Below are 17,927 nucleotides of genomic sequence, written 5' to 3'. Positions count from 1 at the left end.
GTTGCGGCTGCACAGAGAGGTGCAGAATCTGTAAAGAAGTTCTGCTCTCCTCTTTGCTGCTGACTGCTGAGAAGGGGGGGGGGGGGGTTAGGGAAAAGACAAGCCTTTCTGCAGCTGCACAGAGAAGTGCTGGATCTGGCAAAGGAGTTCTCTCCTCTCTGCTGCCGACTACTGAGACAAGGTGGGGGCAGAGAGACAAGGAAGGTGCTGCAGCTGCAGGAGAGGTGCGAGGGCCACATGAAATGGTCAGGGGGGCCACATTCGGCCCAAGGGCCTTGTGTTTGACACCTGTGCTGTATGCTGTAAAGGTGTCAAGCTATACTGGTAAAGTTCGACAAGAGAAATCAGCATCGGAAGGGGAAGAACAAAATTGGGGATTTTTAAGGTGCCAGTAATTTGAACATCAGAACATTATTTAAAACGTACTAATTTTTTTTAATAGTTAAAAAAGAATCAACCAAATATTAATACTAAAAAGACATACAACATAATTAAAATCAATTGTTTGCTGTGTACATTATTAGAAAAATTCATATATATATATATATATATATATATATATATATATATATATATATATATATGCGCAGTAATGTCATGGAGTAGCAATCCCGACATTTTTCACCAGAATGGTTTCCTTAGGGGATAGATTTTAAGCTACTTCCAAGGTGATGCGTGAAAGAATCTAAATATGTGTGTATATATATATATATATATATATATATATATATATATATATATATATAAATTGATTGTTGTCGGATCAAGGTATACATCAGAGGGTAAATTGGTCAACTGAATAGTTCAAGTACAGGATATAGAAACATCCAGTTGACTTTCTTAATAAACTCAGGGATAATTTCTGATCCAGATTATATCCTGAATCCAGTTATCAGGTTAGATGCATGTATGTAAAAACACCAATCTGGGCAAAGCTTGATCTTAATGGACTGTTTCACAGCAACCATCTGTGCCTGGCGATGCACTGGTAAAGTTCAATAAATCGCAAGAAGCCTTATTTGGGGACTTTTTGGGTACCCTTTAATTGCATGCAAAGATACAAAACTAAATACTGTATTTATCGGCATATAGTAAAAAGTGCAAGTGATGTTGGGACCGGCGCTACCACATAAATATTATGTCTGTGCAATTCCATAAACCATAAAATTCATATAAAAGTGCTTATAGTGCTTAAACCAAAGTGCTGCGTGCTATAAAACTTCCAATATATTCGCATGGGCTGTGCTCAGTGTACCATATAAAAACACATGTGTACATATAAAGTGCTGAGTGCTATTGATAACCACGTGTGTGATTGCGTGCTATAACAAAGTTTGGCGCCAGTGGGTGTACCACCGATTGCACCGTTGCTTACCGCACTCTTAAGAAGGTGGCTCAGCACTCCCTGGTCACAGGTTCACAATGCCATGAGATTCCCTTCATTCATTCCAATTTATCACCAAATCAAATTCAGCAAAACCAGAGCATGAGACGTTTATATCAGCCTCTGGTTTTGCTGAATTTGATTTGGTGGGACTTCCGATGAGAGCGCATCCTTCCTTCTCCTCGGCGCCGCCCGCCCCCCTCTACCTCTCGCCGCTGCATTCTGGAGATTTTTAAAAGTGATGTGTATAGTGGCGCTGGCGAGGCTGCAATTATGGGCGCTGGTGAGGCTGCAATTATGGGCGCTGGCGAGGCTGCAATTCTGGGCACTGGCAAAGGCTGCATGTATGGGCACTGGCAAAGGCTGCATGTATGGGCACTGGCAAAGGCTGCATGTATGGGCACTGGCGAAGGCTGCATGTATGGGTACTGGAGAAGGCTGCATGTATGGGCACTGGCAAAGGCTGCATGTATGGGCACTGGCAAAGGCTGCATGTATGGGCACTGGCGAAGGCTGCATGTATGGGCACTGGCGAAGGCTGCATGTATGGGCACTGGCGATGGCGAGGCTGCAATTATGGGCACTGGCGAGGCTGCAATTATGGGCACTGGCGAAGGCTGCATATATGGGCACTGGCGATGGCGAGGCTGCATGTATGGGCACTGGCAAGGCTGCATGTATGGGTACTGCAGTGACGAGGCTGCATGTATGGGCACTGCACTGGCAAGGCTGCATTTAAGGACACTGCGCTGATGAGGCTGCATTTGTGGGCACTGGTAAGACTACATTTAATTTAAGAAAAATGTTCTGAGTTTAAAGCTGTTTATTTTAAATTTCAGCTTTTTTCCTGAAATTTCTGCCCTAAAATTTAGGTGCGTGTTATACGCCGGCGCGTGTTATACGCCGATAAATACGGTAAATAAAAACATGCACTCATTTTTATTTTATTTTTACAAATATACGATTATTTAAAAAATATCCCACAAAAATCATAAGTACAAACATATCTTAAGTATAGATTTATATGTCTAAAAACACATCTTGAGGTTGTAACCTTGAAATCCAGAAGAGTGACTAGAAATACTATCTTATATTTCCTCAACACATTTCACAGAATGACCTGCTTCCTTTGGAATTGATAATAATTTAGATCCCATACAATAATGTTTCTTCATTTCAATGTTCAACTATGTGTTCCTGATCATAGAAGTTAAAGTGGAACTTTACTACTAACAACCTAATAAAAAACTATGTTTTTTAGCAAGGAACATACATTCAACATAATAATTATGCTACCAAAATTAGTGTGTGCGGTAAATTGCCTCCAGCATTGCTGCTGTTCCTTCTTGCTGGAGGCTGCCATTTTGAGGAGGCCCAGAGCTACTGAGCAGCAGTAATGCCCCATACACACGTGCAGATTATCTGCAGACTTTTGTCTGCAGACTTACCAAAACCATATAATATGAGGTCAAACCTAAACACTTTCAATTTGTATGCAATCCGGCAGGCCCTTGCACTACATAGAAAAGGTAAGTCTGCAGACAAAAGTCTGCAGATAATCTGCACGTGTGTATGGGGCATTAATCTTTAGGATGTCAGCAGATCGGCCTCTACATTTTTGGCACAGTGTCAGAAAATAGAAAGCAACTGAGCATATGCAGAGCAGGGTGAGACAGTCTAGTGCTTGATTTTAAACAGCATAAGCACTTATGTTTATTGTTTTACATACTGTAGCTATACTTGTAAAAGGGGCCAGCCTGAAGTGAACTAGCAGGGCTTAATTTTCTGCCTAAAGTTCCACTTTAAAGTTAAAGGATCTTTCTCTACAAAAAATAAATGACTAAGAATGGTCTCAAGAGCTTAACCAACATGTTGGGAGAATCCTTCTGCTAAGGCTAGGTTTCCACTAGTGCAGCTACGAAGTCGTGCTACTTCTAGCACGACTTCGTAGCAAAAGTAAACTGCAGCTTCGGTGAGACTTGTCCCTCATATATAGAGGGAAGTCGCACTGAAGACGGCTCAAAAGTAGTGCACGAACTACTTTTGAAGTCGCCGCAACTGAAGCCGCGGCAGTGGAAACGGGCCCCATTGAAAACAATGGCTTTTGACTTGCTGTGCGACTTGACATGTGTCAAGTCGCACTGCAAGTCGCACTAGTGGAAACCAAGCCTTAAGGCCACAAGACAATCCTTTCTGAACCCACGTACCCATCAACTGCCACTATTTGTCAACCAAATATATATAACAAATACATACCTGTCTAGATAAGATTAGTTTCCCTAGAGGCATTGGAGCACCATTCTCAGTTGCAATACGCTTCAAAGTAGCAAGAGCTTTCTCTTGATTCCCAGACAGAACATCATACCTTGCACTCTCTGGCAACCACTAGAAAACAGCAGACAAAAATGATATACACATGCTCTACAGAACAACTCTAAGTGAACAAACGGTCATAAACACTTTTGTGATTGCAGCATCAGCATCGATCTGACACTGTCGCTGTCCCCCACTGGCTCTAAGACTGAGAACTAAGCAATCTCATGACCTCTGATCACTCAGTTCTCGGCCTTCAGTGAACAGAGAGCAATGACTGTCAGTCACTGGCTCTATCCTCTGCCCCACCAGTGCTCACTGGAGCATTGGGCTGTGAAGGGGGCGGGAGCGGCTGGCTCAGGCTCTCATTGGTGCACTGAGAGGCTGAACCAGCTGCTGGTCAGGCATATGGTGGATCTCAACAATATTGTCGGGATTCCCTGCAGTGCCTGGGTCTTTAGCCCGTTTTAGGCTAAAACTGGGTCACAGAAGTGCAGAACTAAATACACTCCTGTGACCCATAGGAGAAGTATGGCATAAGAGCTCTGACCATAATTCTTGGGTCTGCAGACCTATTGTGGTCATTATGAGGGGTTTCCACTCTCTCTACTGAATCTTCAATTCGTTTTAGGTTATGGAGAATGCAGAAAGTACAGGAACACACAATAGGCAGCAACACTCACAATTTTCAGGTGAGGAGATAATCAAGAATAATGACAGAGAGATCTTAATGTTAATTTGTTATTCTTTAATGTTGCAATATCCTTGGCATATGAGGCCAAGGTCTGGCTCCCCAGCATCCAAATACCATATAACTAACATATTTCTTTTGGGTGGATTGACTGTTTTAGCTGGCATCGGTAGGTTTAAAATCACTACAGAAAATTTTAATAAGGGCATATCAATATGTATGTGTATTGATGGACCTGCCCTACCACTATCACCTGGACAGAAAACTGCAGAACTAGTTGATGTGCACTCTATTAGGTAAACACATGTAGAAAAACATTAAAGGCTCATTATCTATTCTGCAAATGTATCACATATATAAAAGTAACCTAAAGGTTAAATAAATTTGATTGTATTTATTAAATACTTACAAAGCACATAACGGCAAAAATCATGAGGGGAAGGGCAGACAGTATAAGAAGCCAGCGCCATCCCAATGTGGGCATCACAAAAATAGCTAGTAGAACCTCAAACACGGTGCCAACAGCCCAGAAAATCTGCAATAAAAAATGTTAAGCTGAATCCAAGTTTGTCATTGTAGTACTACAAAGAAAGCACACGTCTTGACAGCAGAAGTAGAAAAAGATTTATCAAAATCATTTATTATCAGTGTCTGGCTAAAACATTGGTACCTGTCCGTATAAAGAACCCTTGTTTAAGCTGATTGACAGCGATTTCTACTTACTGTAGTTTGCTGTCTGCTATTTTTTAATAGAAATAACTACCCAAGTATGTCACTAAACATGAAGACACTCGCATAGTTCCAAAAAATGCCTTAATAGGTAAACATTATCATCTTTGGCAATGAAAATACAAAATATTTAAACATTTTTGGAAGAAGTATATACAGGTTCGAAGGGAAAGAGTACAAATTTGGAGTCATTATTAATTTTGATTATAATTTTTTTTCATTATTATATATATATATATACAGTGTATATATATATATATATATATATATATATATATACACACACACACTATATTACCAAAAGCATTGGGACGCCTGCCTTTACAAGCACATGAACTTTACCGGCATCGCAGTCTTAGCCTGTAGGGTTCAATACGGAGTTGGCCCACCCTTTGCAGCTATAACAGCTTTAACTCTTCTGGGAAGGCTGTCCACAATGTTTAGGAGTGTGTCTATGGGAATGTTTGACCATTCGTCCAGAAGCGCATTTGTGAGGTTAGGCACTGATGTGGAGGAGAAGGCCTGACTCGCAGTCTCTGCTCTAATTAATCCCAAAGGTGTTCTATCGGGTTGAGGTCAGGACTCTGTGCAGGCCAGTCAAGTTCCTCCACCCCAAACTCGCTCATCCATGTCTTTATGGGCCTTGCTTTGTGCACTGGTGCACAGTCATGTTGGAACAGGAAGGGGCCAACACAAACTGTTCTCACAAAGTTGGGAGCATGAAGTTGCTAAAATGTCTTGGCATGCTGACACCTTAAGAGTTCCCTTCACTGGAACTAAGGGGCCAAGCCCAACCCCTGAAAAACAACCCCACACCATAATCCCCCCTCCACCAAATGATTTGGACCAGCCCAAAAAGCAAGGTCCATAATGACATGGATGAGGGAGTTTGGGGTGGAGGAACTTGACTGGCCTGCCCAGAGTCCTAACTTAAACCCGAAAGAACACCTTTGGGATAAATTAGAGCGGAGACTGCGAGCCAGGCCTTCTAGTCCACATCAGTGCCTGACCTCACAAATGGGCTTCATTGCTATAGACACACTCCTAAACCTTTCCAGAAGAGTTGAAGCTGTTATAGCTGCAGAGGGGGAGCCAACCTAATATTGAACCCTACGGACTAAGACTGGGATGCCATTAAAGGTAATGTGCATGTAAAGCAGGCATCCCAACACTTTTGGTAATATAATGTGTGTATATATATATATATATATATATGTGTGTGTGTGTGTATATATATATATATATATATATATATATATATATGTGTGTGTGTATATATATATATATATATATATATATATGTCTTTCAGCAGAGTTTGGCCGAATTTTGACTCATCTATGCCCGTCCCTGTTCAAGAGGAGTCGGCCTAGTGATCAACTCCTTTGAATGAGGCTGTTGAAAAATTTGTGTTCGATCAGCACATGCAGCCACCTGGCTGCAGCCCTGATCAGTGTATTCAGGCAGTGGAGAAGTCCTGCTGTCAGAATAGAATAGAGCAACAGGGAGGAATCCTGCATCCACTTAAAATGTGTGGATGGGGGAATCTGTTCATTTTTTTATTTTGATCAGCCAGCTGGCTGAGTAAAAAAAATACAAAAAACAAATAATTCATGGCCTGCTTTAGTCAGCTAACCCATAGACTTGCATTGCGAGAAGGATCAGTAAACCACAACTAATGTGTAACAATGCAAAAGTAAAATCTGCATATGTGATAAGCAAAAATGGCTACATCCACATACATATATAATTTCATAAAATATTTTTTATTCGCATTAAAAAGTGAACATTAGAATCAGCTCACCTCAATTAACAGAATACACTTTGCTCGAGATTTCATTGGAAGGAATTCTGCATACAGGGTTACTCTGTAATAACGCAAGGAAAAAAACAAAATCACTGCACATTTTAGGGCTATATGAACTCCCTCAAAACACCCTCTTCCTCTAAGTATACTTTCTAGTGCAGAAAGCAGTGTGCAGAAGTAAGCAGTTTTGGGTTTTCTCCATTGCTAAATTCTCTTCATGGTGTGCTAAATTCTCTCCATTGTGTGTACCAAGAGTGTTGGACTGTCGGAAACACTGAAAGTAACCCTGGAATATATACTGCATATACTGTACTCATAGCATTACACATCTTTGTCTGCTGTCATTCTTTAAGGTAGCCACTAACCTTCTGCTGCTGTTCATGAAGCAAGATCTTTACAGGTTCATCCACTGCTATGCTAGTTTTTGTAAATGTAATAGAACCGCGATCCCCAACGCGCTTGTGTGCTTCTGTCAGAATAACGCTTCCTTCAGTCTTGAACATAGATTTTAGATATTCTAGCTGCCCTCATACACAACTAGCCAAGAACAGCTTCCCACCCAACAGTCTCAGGCCACCGTAGCCAAAGCCTCCTGTTGGGCTGTCATCCGCTATCCAAGGGCATGCTTGGGATACATGCCACCGGAGGGCTCTATAGCTCTCTTCCAAATGCATCTCTGCCCAGACCAGCCTGCTTAACTCAGCTGTCTGCTCCTTGTGCTGTTTATCTCCCAAAAACAGCATCTGCAATCCATACTGTGACCAGTACCTTTCCTGGATGGAGGGGAGGATTTTTTCCTGTTGTCACTGCTCACGGGCTAGCGTTTCCTTCCATAGTTCCAAGCGGATTGAATCATACCATTCTAGCAGGACCTGCTCTGACACTGGCCCCTGAGCTGTATCCACATCTCTCCCAACCTCCTTCTGAATTCCTCTTCCATGGGGGCTGGTATCTGTACCTCTCCTGTTCTGCTTTTCGGACCTCAGATCCCAGTGGAGGATTGGATGTCCCAGACTGCAGGAAGCATCCCACCGCTTGCTATCAATGTAACAGAACCGCGATCCACAATGAGCTAATGTTTCCTTCAGTCTTGAACATAGATATTAGATATTCTAGCTGCCCCCATACAAAACTAGGCGAGAATAGCTTGTATAAGATCTGGAACATTTATTGAACAGACTCACACACAATATATACCACACAGGTCAGGTGAGCCTGATTACATTATCGTATGCAGATGAAATTGTATACAGAAACATAATTAAACTGAGCTATTTACTTAGCTATCTGGACAGAAACAATAGGTAAGGTAAATAACAATGGGACAGACATGCTTAGCAGAAAACACATAACACCTCAATACACAGACAATTGCAGGAGACCATCAGTAACAGACTGTCCTTCTCTTACATTGAAGAACATGGAACAGAGGCCAATGTGACCAGCTCTTTTAATGAATATGTTCAGAATCAAACAGACCAGGAATAGTCTTCATATATTTCTTGAGAGCTATTGTTGATAAATATTACTGTCCCATTTGAAGTAATCCAAACCATATTCTCAGTGTCCATTACGTAGCTGTCCATCATTTTCTTGGTCACCCTGTGCCCCTAATAGACACAGTGTGACTTACACATAAGAGGGGCCCAGGAAGCTGAGAGAGGGATTTCTCAACCTCTGTAAGGTAAGTTGGGATCCACCCCCCCCCCACCAAAGTGATTCCCGTCACAGTAACTGTTAGAGCTAAATTTAGGAGAAGGAATACTCTAGTGGCAGAAACTGCACAATAGATATTTTATTGTTCAGGGAATGTATGGTCATGTATTATGGATTATAATGAGATGTCCCCGGGAGCAGTGTTTTCATGTGGGGGGGTGGGGGTGGGGGTTTGTGCCGCATGCCATGCTTCACCCTCCATATCACCATAGCTGGGAACTTGCCAGGTCTGGCCCAGAGATTCCAGATAGGTGGTCAGTTTACTGGATCTCTGAATCCCCAGCTCTAAATCTTAGCTTTCTATTAGCTTACTGAGATAACTACTATCAGTTAGAACAGAAAAAACAGCAGCAGTGACAGTAGCAAAGACAGGTTTGCTGAAGTAGGAGGAAGCAGGAAGGAGTGGGTTGATTCGACCGCATTTGCCTCGCTCCAACCACAGAGCATAGTCAGTAGGCAGAGTGGGAAATCTAAATAAATGAAGATACAGGACAGATCTATACACATTCCTATAATGAGCTACCTGTGAAAGATGTGCAGCATCCAGGCCAATCTTCTCCTTAATAGTGTGTCTATTTGCTACTTTATCTTCTCCAACCCAGCTAGCAATGTGTCATTTAACTGTACCGGTGCATCTCATAAAAAAAGAATATCATCAAAAAGTTCATTTATTTCAGTAATTTAATTCAAAAAGTAAAACTCATATATTTTATATAGATGCGTTATACACAGAGTGATATATTTCAAGCATTTCTTTCTTTTAATTTTGATGATTATGGATTCAAGTTAGAGAAAACCCAAAATTCAGTATCTCAGAAAATTTGAACATTACATAAGACCAATACTTTACTTACTTTTCAATAAGCCAACTTTTCTGTATTAAAAATCCCTTTTTTTTATTGGTCTCATGTAATATTCTAGTTTTCTGAGATACTGAATTTTGGTTTTCACTAGTTTCAAGCCATAATCATCAAAATTTTAAAAAAGAAATGCTTGAAATATATCTCTCTGTGTGGTATGCATCTATATATATATATATATATATATATATATATATATATATATATATATATATATATATATATATATATATATATATATATATATATATATATATACTGTATATTCACTTTTTGAATTTAATTACTGAAATAAATTAACTTTTTGATAATATTCAAATTTTATGAGATGCACCTGCATACGCCCTACACTGTAGTCCTGGCTGTGTCCCAATATCTCTTACAGGCTAGAGTCAAAACATACATTGCTTGAACATGTAGTTCTACAAAACAACACAGTTGAAATTCAGAGGTGGAGATAGAAATAGTATTTATTGAGCTGATAAGTTAAGGTATTTAACCATGTCCAATTTTTTGATGTTTTGCACACATTTAGCTGCAGTTTATTGATCAAACATCTGTCAGCCATAGTTGTGAATTGAAAAACAAAACCAAAGAAAATTCCCAGCTCAATTTACTGGCCAGCCTGCAACCAACCAAATTATCCTTTCTAACAGTTTGCGTTAAAAAACAGGGGTTTAATTTGCAAAAAAGGGGCATAAGCTGCAGAACCACTTCCCAGCACCTCAGTATTCTCTGCAGTCCTAACTCTGTACATTTTTGAGAGCCTCCACAGTAGAAGTGCATGCATAATAATGGATAGGTAGAGGGTAGGTGTGTCTGGAGGGAGACCACCCTGCCTTCAAGGCACAGGGGGACACTGGACACCCAGCATATAACACAACAGGAGTAAAGGTGTCCATGTCCAGTGCGTTCCCTCACCAGTATTCCAACAGTATAAACAAATGCTCACTGCTTCCAACCTATAACTGGCCTTTGCAGCAAGGAGCACATGGGAGGGCAACACATGTAAACCAAAACCAAAGAAATATTGGTGAGGGGATTCCCTGGACACCTTTGCAGCCATCATGCTATATGCTGGGTGTCCAGTGTACCCCTATGTTTTAGGGAGGGATGGGCTCCCTCCAGGCTCATCTGCCCATTGCCTATCCATTATAATCCATATGCTTCTACTATGAAGGCTCTAAAAAATTTACAGAGTTCGTACTGCAGATAATACTGAGATGCTGTGAGGTGGCTCTGCAGCTTACGCATGTATTTGCAAATGTGTGCTAACTAAATCTCTGTTTTTAAAGCAAACTGTTAGACAGGATAATTTGATTAGTAGCAGGCTGGCCGGTAAGTTGAGCTGGGAATTTTCTTTGGTTTTGGTTTACATGTGTTGTCCTTCAATGTGTTCCTTGCTGCGAAGGCCAGTTATAAGTGGGGGCAGTGCCCATTTGTTTATATATTTGTAACTTGAGCCCAGGCCTTATTGCCTACATATTGTTGCAACTGCCCATTTGTTGTCCCCATGTTGTCAAAATTGCCAGTTTGTTGTTCACATATTGTCAGGACTGTCAGTTTGTTACCCATGTGTGGTAATACTTGCTTGTTTGTTGGTTATGTACTGTTATTCTGCCATTTTTCTGCATATTGTCAAGTCAGCTGTTTCTTTAGAGGACCATATACTATAATTTATTCCGTTGAAGGTCTGTCACTATCAAACCACAGCACTGTTAGCCCATTATTTTACCACCTTTCACTATGTGCATAGCAAATAAAGTGGAAGTAAAGTCCCACGATCAAAAACTGTGACCCGGCAGGTTTTTTATTGCAGAAGAGACATAAAATGTTTGATTTAAATGGAATTTGGTTTAAAATGAAGTTTAAATGAAATACAGTCAAACACAGTGTAAATATACAGTACATTTTAAAAAAGTCCTGGATTTAGGTAACTTACGATTGAGGGACTCCTCCAATCCCAAAACCAACTAATCCTCTAAGCACGAGAATCCAACTATAGACTGGTGCAAATGCACTGAGGATCCCGTAATACAAAGTCCAGAATACGCTAATCTTCAGACCCTACGCAAGAGAAAAAATGTAGATACAAAATATAATTAAACACAATGCAAAGCTTAATGCCTAGAAATGTCAATCCGGACATCATAATATCAATATATTCAGTGAGTTTATATAATTATTAAATAATCCTGTCACCAACACTTACTGTCTTTCTGCCATACTGGTCAGAGACATTTCCCCAGAGGGAAGAGCTTGACATCATTCCTATAAAGACAACCTGGGAATAAAACAGAAAAAAAAACAACATAAGCATTCTTGGCACTGCAGTGTCCTTCAGTGTATGGAAATAAGACTGTAAGGCACAAAAACATGCCAAAAATTGATCTAAGACCAACAAGTTTGCGCAGATAGGCTGCAGAATTAGGGGTAAATGCTCTTGCAGTTAAAATAGAGTTTTTTTTTATCCTAAAAAAGGTAGAATTTGACCTGAAATTAATGAGGAATATTGTTAAAAATAAATAAAAAAATATAAAATCGCTAATGTTTATCACCATTACGTGATGACCTATTTCTTTCCTAGGACTCAACAAATTTTTTGTCTGTTATTGGTCTGTCTCACCCACTTAACTAGTTTATGCTGAATGACAAACCAGCGCACACATAGTAAAATAGGCGAAGATTCTGTTACATTAGGGGAACTATGATCTGTAGCTCACTTCACACTAGCTCAGCTCTTGTATGCTGAACAAAAGTGATTACATACTGGTTCAGTATCTTAAACTTTTCACAATAAACACACAAATGGGGTCCCAATAAACTATAAGGCTCCATTCACACCTGGGCGTTTTCAGCTCCAAAAATGCTCAAAAGAAACGCTTCCAAAACGCCCAACAAGTAAAACCCCATTCATTTAAATGGCCCCTGTTCACATCTGAGCGTTTTGCAAAATGCCTGTAGCTGAAAAAAGTACATGAGCTTCTTTTTGGGCTGATTACCAGCGTTTTTGATAGATGTCAATGAAAAACGCCTGAAAAAATCGCTGTAAAATCGCGGTAAAATCACGGTAAAAATCGCTGTAAAATCGCGGTAAAAAAACGCTACGCTCAAGTGTGAATGCAGCCTTAGAGTGATTTACTGAAAACTAAGACAGAATTAAAATGTACCTACATGCATCTATTTAAAGCAGCATTAAACTTTTTTTTTTGGCCCGCGGTGGTTGATGTCATAATGTGCTAGTATGTACCGCTTATTAGCACATTATGACAGACATATCTGTGAAACAAAGCCCCCCAGGGCTGAGTTGTCACAGCTCCCAGCCCTTCCATCATTGCTCAGTCTACCTTCCAAGTTCAGGCTCTCTGGCCACCTGAATGGCTGGGTCATGATGATGTTACTGCTGTCCATGCACACAGGAGTCACTATCGTGACCTGGCGATCTATGCAATCACGGCACAGGCATTGTGACGTGAATGCAGAGGTAACTGTTAATGCAGGAGTTATGTCACTGGCCAAAGCCAACATCTAACGCCCCGTATACACGTGCAGATTGTCGGTCGATGCTTCCGACAGCCGACAGCGCACTTTCGGCCGAAAAGAATCTGTCGTGCAAGCATTAAAATTTTTGTATGCCGACACCAGAGCGGCCGATTATTCGCCAGTCAATACAGAATTCGGCCGACAGACAGCAGATTTGCAAGACTGGGCATGCTCAGAGAAGAAAAAACACACGGAAAGTTAACCATCACATGACATCACTTCTGCAGTGGGCTGTAGTCGGCGGACAAAATTCTTGTGCAGTCTTTTGCACTTTTCAACAGACACGACAGCCCGGGGACAAAAGACGGCCGATCGTTCGGCCGACGATCTGCACGTGTGTACGGGGCATAAATCCTGTAAACGGCCCATCCTAAGAAGATTTAAAGCTACTTTCAAGGAAGACATACAGGTGAATCTCATAAAATTAGAATAAAATCAAAAAGTTAATTTATTTCAGTAATTCAATTCAAAAAGTGAAACTCATGTTTTATATAGATGCATTGCGGACAGAGTGATATATTTCAAGCATTTCTTTCTTTTAATTTTGATGATTATGGCTTGCAGCTAGTGAAAACCCAAAATTCAGTATTTCAGAAAATTAGAATATTACATAAGACCAATAAAAAAAAAGGATTTTTTAATACAGAAATGTTGGCCTACTGAAAAGTATGTCCATCTACAGAATAGGATGCATTCAATAATTGGTCAGGGCTCCTTTTGCATGAATTACTACATCAATGCGGCATGGCATGGAGGGGATCAGCCTGTGGCACTGCTGAGGTGTTATGGAAGCCCAAGTTGCTTTGATAGCAGGCCTTCAGCTCATCTAAATTGTCTCTCATTTTCCTCTTGACAATATCCCACAGATTCTCTATGGGGTTTAGGTCGGGAGAATTTGCTGGCCAATCAAGCACAGTGATACCATGATCATTAAACCAGGTATTGGCACTTTTGGCAGCACCTCAGCAGTGCCACAGGCTGATCGCCTCCATGCCACACCGAATGGATGCAGTAATTTATGCAAAAGGAGCCCTGACCAAGTATTAAGTGCATACTATACTGTACATAGACATACTTTTCACTTTTCATACTTTTCTATATTAAAAATCCTTTTTTTTTGTATTGGTCATATGTATATTCTAATTTTTTGAGATACTGACACTTGGGTTTTCACTAGCTGTAAGCTATAATCATCAACATTAAATTAAAGAAATGCTTGAAATATATCACTCTTTATGTAATGCATCTATATAAAATATATGTGTTTCACTCTTTGAATTGAATTACTGAAATAAAATACATTTTTGATTAGATTATTCAAATTTTATAAGATGCACCTGTATATTAAGCCTTAGTATATTGGAAAGTGCAAAAGTTGGGTTTCATGTCCCTTTAGGTGCAAGGGTGAAAATACCTGCAAATGGAGCTAAGTAAAAATTTTCCTTAAAGTGGTAGTAAACTTTCCTAACAAAAAAAAAAAAGGTACCCCCGCAGGTTATTGCCATATGTGCTAGTATGGGCTTTTAAGATTTACCTTAAAAAAGCAGATCCCTCCAGTGGCATGCCATAACAACTGACAGGGCTTACATCTTGACCCAGTCTTCCTTCAAGGTTTATGCGCTACACAGTACGCAATGACGTCACTCCCCTACATGTGCCCGGATTTCACGATCGCAGTACAGCGCCCTGAATTGATGGCAGACTTGAGTTTGCCCTTCATTCAGTGTGCAGTGCGCACGTGTAGGTGTTGTCAACAGCTACTAAAAGCGTGACTATCTTCAATACGGTGCACGTTTAGGAGATATTGACTGTACCTACAGGTAAGCCTTATTAAAGGCTTACCTGTAGGTAGAAATCAAAAAGCGGACTTTACTACTGCTTTAACCCCCTCATTTTAAAAACATTGTGACAAAAAACAAGATTACTATGGCATGTCTACTTTCCAAAGAGATTTTATCTTGGGGTTTTTTTTTGTATTGTCCTGGCATTTTATTTTATTTGATATGTTTTATAACTTAAATAAATTAAAACAGTTTTTGGTCTTTTTTCCTTTTATAGTAAAAACAAAAAACCTAGCGATTATTAAATATCACCTAAAGAAAGTTCGATCTGTCTAAAAAAATTAAATAAAATAAATTTGGGTACAATGTTGCATGGCAGAGTAATTGTTGGTCAAACTTTTACAGCCTTGAAAACTAAAATATAGCCTAGTAATGAAGGGGTATGTACAGGCTGGTACTAAATTGGTTAAAGAAGAACTATAGCACTTAATTATAAGTGGGTCTACACCATCAGTTTTCTCGAAGTGCCTCTGCAAAATGCCACAAAGGCCCATTGAACCTGCTGGTAAAGTCTACCTTGGATGGTTTGGCAACAATGCTGCACTGCTTCTGAATTCAGGGTAGAGTTGCCACACTCATGTAGGTTGGTTTGAAAAATGTTGCAGGGGTGTGGCTATTAGCATTATCATTGCTGATTCACAAGCCTGTAGCCTGTCAATGGGCACCTGGCCACACCTAGTCCTGTCCATTGCTTTCTAAATTGATAGCTCTGTTGCTGAAGCCCACCTACTGTGAGCTGCAGTATGTGGGAGGGGGGCATGTGAGACACAACTGACAGAGACTTGGCTCAGTCAGGGAAGTTAAACACAGTTTTCTGTTTACTTTATGAAGCTTGTGCATCACATAGTAAATGGATTTTGTACTTGTTTAGACTATCATACAAGACCCTTTAGTTGTTAGGTATTAGTTCTGCTGACATTTTCAAAAATTAATTTTAGATAAACATTACCTGCAAAGTCATTCAGTTACCAAGGGCATTGTGGCATAAGTTAAACCAATGCTGTTTCAGCTAACAGTTTAATAACCAAGCATTACTGTGCCAACAAAGCTTTGTAATTAAAAAAAAGATGAATGTGAGTCTTTGGACAGCTATGACGTCAGTTCAGCACCTGGAATATGATCAAGGCCTAGTCAGTGCATCTGCTTACCGATGTGAGCAAAGCCACCTGCCAGCTGGGTAATCTCCATTCACAGTGGAGCTGGGGAGCCAGGATGCTAAGTATCATCATTTCCATGGCATCTGCCATCTGCATATACACCAAGGCAAAGGATCAGTGTGTGAAGTAGAAAGTAAGCACCATGACAATAAATGCAGGGAAAGAAAGATGTCGACGAATATAGCTCATCATCCAAAAAAAAAAAAAAACAATGAAGAAAAAAACAAACAGGAAGAAAAAAAATGCAACTTTTTAATTAAAGCTCTATTTTCTTTAAATAAGTATTAACACTAAACCATATTTAAACTTTAAATATAAAACTGTCAAATACATTCCAGATGCATCAAAGCAAAGAGTACAAAGTTTTACATGTTGTTTTCTAAAGAAAGCAGCTATAGCCTGAGCAGATAAGCCTATGTCCTCATACTGCAAAGCAGAACCTTTGCTTTTTGTGTGGAAGCAGTAGTAGTTACACATTGGTAAGTGCATTGCTAAGAAGTGTTACACTCACCTATATAGGCACTGATTGTTTATTGTGGGGTTTCCCAGTGCACTGTGTTTTCTCTGAGGGGTTTGTCTGTTTGCCCTGGTATACAGTGCCTTGTGCACAGGTGCAAAATATATTGTGTGGGATTCTGTAAAGGTTTTAGTTATCCTGCTTCTCCCCCTTTTTTTGTGGCTTGTGAGGAGGTGGGTGTGCAACTGATGAGAGGGTTAGGGTCATTCCCGCCCAGCTGCTCATTGACTGGGGTGTGTCCTCAGTGTGCAAACATTCAAATAGTGTCTCATTACCTGGTTAGGTTAGCTCTGAGGAAGGGGGTTTGTCCCCCGAAACACGTAAGCTTTTCCATCGTGTGGCATCAGACAAGATACCCGTCACACCTGCTGGACCTATTTACTTGAGAAGCTTGATTTTATTCCAATTTTGTGAGTATAACACTGTTGGGTGTTTTTATGAAATGGTTTTGGTAGTAATGCACTAGGCGTTTGCGCCCTCTTGTGTATGTTTTTACAGTATGTGGAAGCAGTAGTCTCTTTGCAGAGGTCCAATACACCTCTTGCTGAGACAAAGTATAGCTCTGTGATCACCAAACTCACGTTCCCTGCTGGTTGTAGAGCTTTTGCTTTGACTCTTTTCTAGTCTGGCTGTGGCTGCTTTCTACAGAAAACAAAACTGATGAACTTAGAATCTTTTTACCTAGTTTAAATTGCACCTGTACCCAGACTATAGACATGAAAGTTTTTACATACTGTATACTAAACAAACAGGAAAAGAGGTAATCACTGACCTCTGGAGATGATTGCACTGTGGAGTTATTGATCCTTTAGGATCCTCAAAGATCACAACAAAGACAGTAAAGTCAGGTTTTAGTATGTTTCTAATAGCTTACGCGCGCATTAGAGGGCTGGCAGGCTGTCAAGTGTCTGTTTCCATAGAATATAAAGGGCAAATAATTTGTAATTTCAGTACCTCTATTGTGATCCCTCAATAGGTGAATGAGGTTTTGTTTCAAATAGCTTTTAATGCTTTTTAAGAGAGTGAAAATACTTTATTACGCATAGTCTGAGCACGGGTTCCTTTTAAACTGAACGTGCAGTTAGGCTTTCAAAACTGTTAACATTAACAGAGACTCAGCTGCCTAAATATTCAAATCCCATGTCAGTTGTTAAAAAAATCATGAAAATATTACAAAGAAAAAATTAAGACAGAGGGCAAATTGCATTGCGACAATGTGCTATAATTACCATAATGTATGTTAGCATGCATTTTGAATGGCACCCCAATGCACTTAAACAGCACACCACTTGTGGCTTGTGCATTTAATCATGTGTTTATTGTATGTGAGCCATCTGTTCATTGTGGTGCGATGTGTTAATAAATTTGGTG

The 17,927-nt window shown here is 40.1% G+C and overlaps 1 protein-coding gene across 1 annotated transcript in view; it reads right to left on the bottom strand.

Moving 5' to 3' along the window:
• SVOP (SV2 related protein) overlaps positions 1 to 17,927 on the bottom strand; it is a 70,662-nt gene that overhangs the window by 26,177 nt on the left and 26,558 nt on the right. The window contains exons 4-9 of the mRNA XM_082253584.1: positions 16,031 to 16,129; positions 11,711 to 11,782; positions 11,441 to 11,565; positions 6,920 to 6,983; positions 4,798 to 4,923; positions 3,641 to 3,769 (exon numbers count right to left, since the gene is read on the bottom strand). Of these exons, the coding sequence (XP_082109710.1) occupies positions 3,641 to 3,769; positions 4,798 to 4,923; positions 6,920 to 6,983; positions 11,441 to 11,565; positions 11,711 to 11,782; positions 16,031 to 16,129 (615 nt within the window). The remainder of the gene's footprint in view (positions 1 to 3,640; positions 3,770 to 4,797; positions 4,924 to 6,919; positions 6,984 to 11,440; positions 11,566 to 11,710; positions 11,783 to 16,030; positions 16,130 to 17,927) is intronic.

This window comes from Pelophylax lessonae (assembly GCF_965119305.1).
Source record: "Pelophylax lessonae genome assembly, chromosome: 1".
Classification (NCBI taxonomy): Eukaryota; Metazoa; Chordata; class Amphibia; order Anura; family Ranidae; genus Pelophylax; species Pelophylax lessonae.
This window is presented reverse-complemented; position numbering and strand designations above follow the sequence as displayed.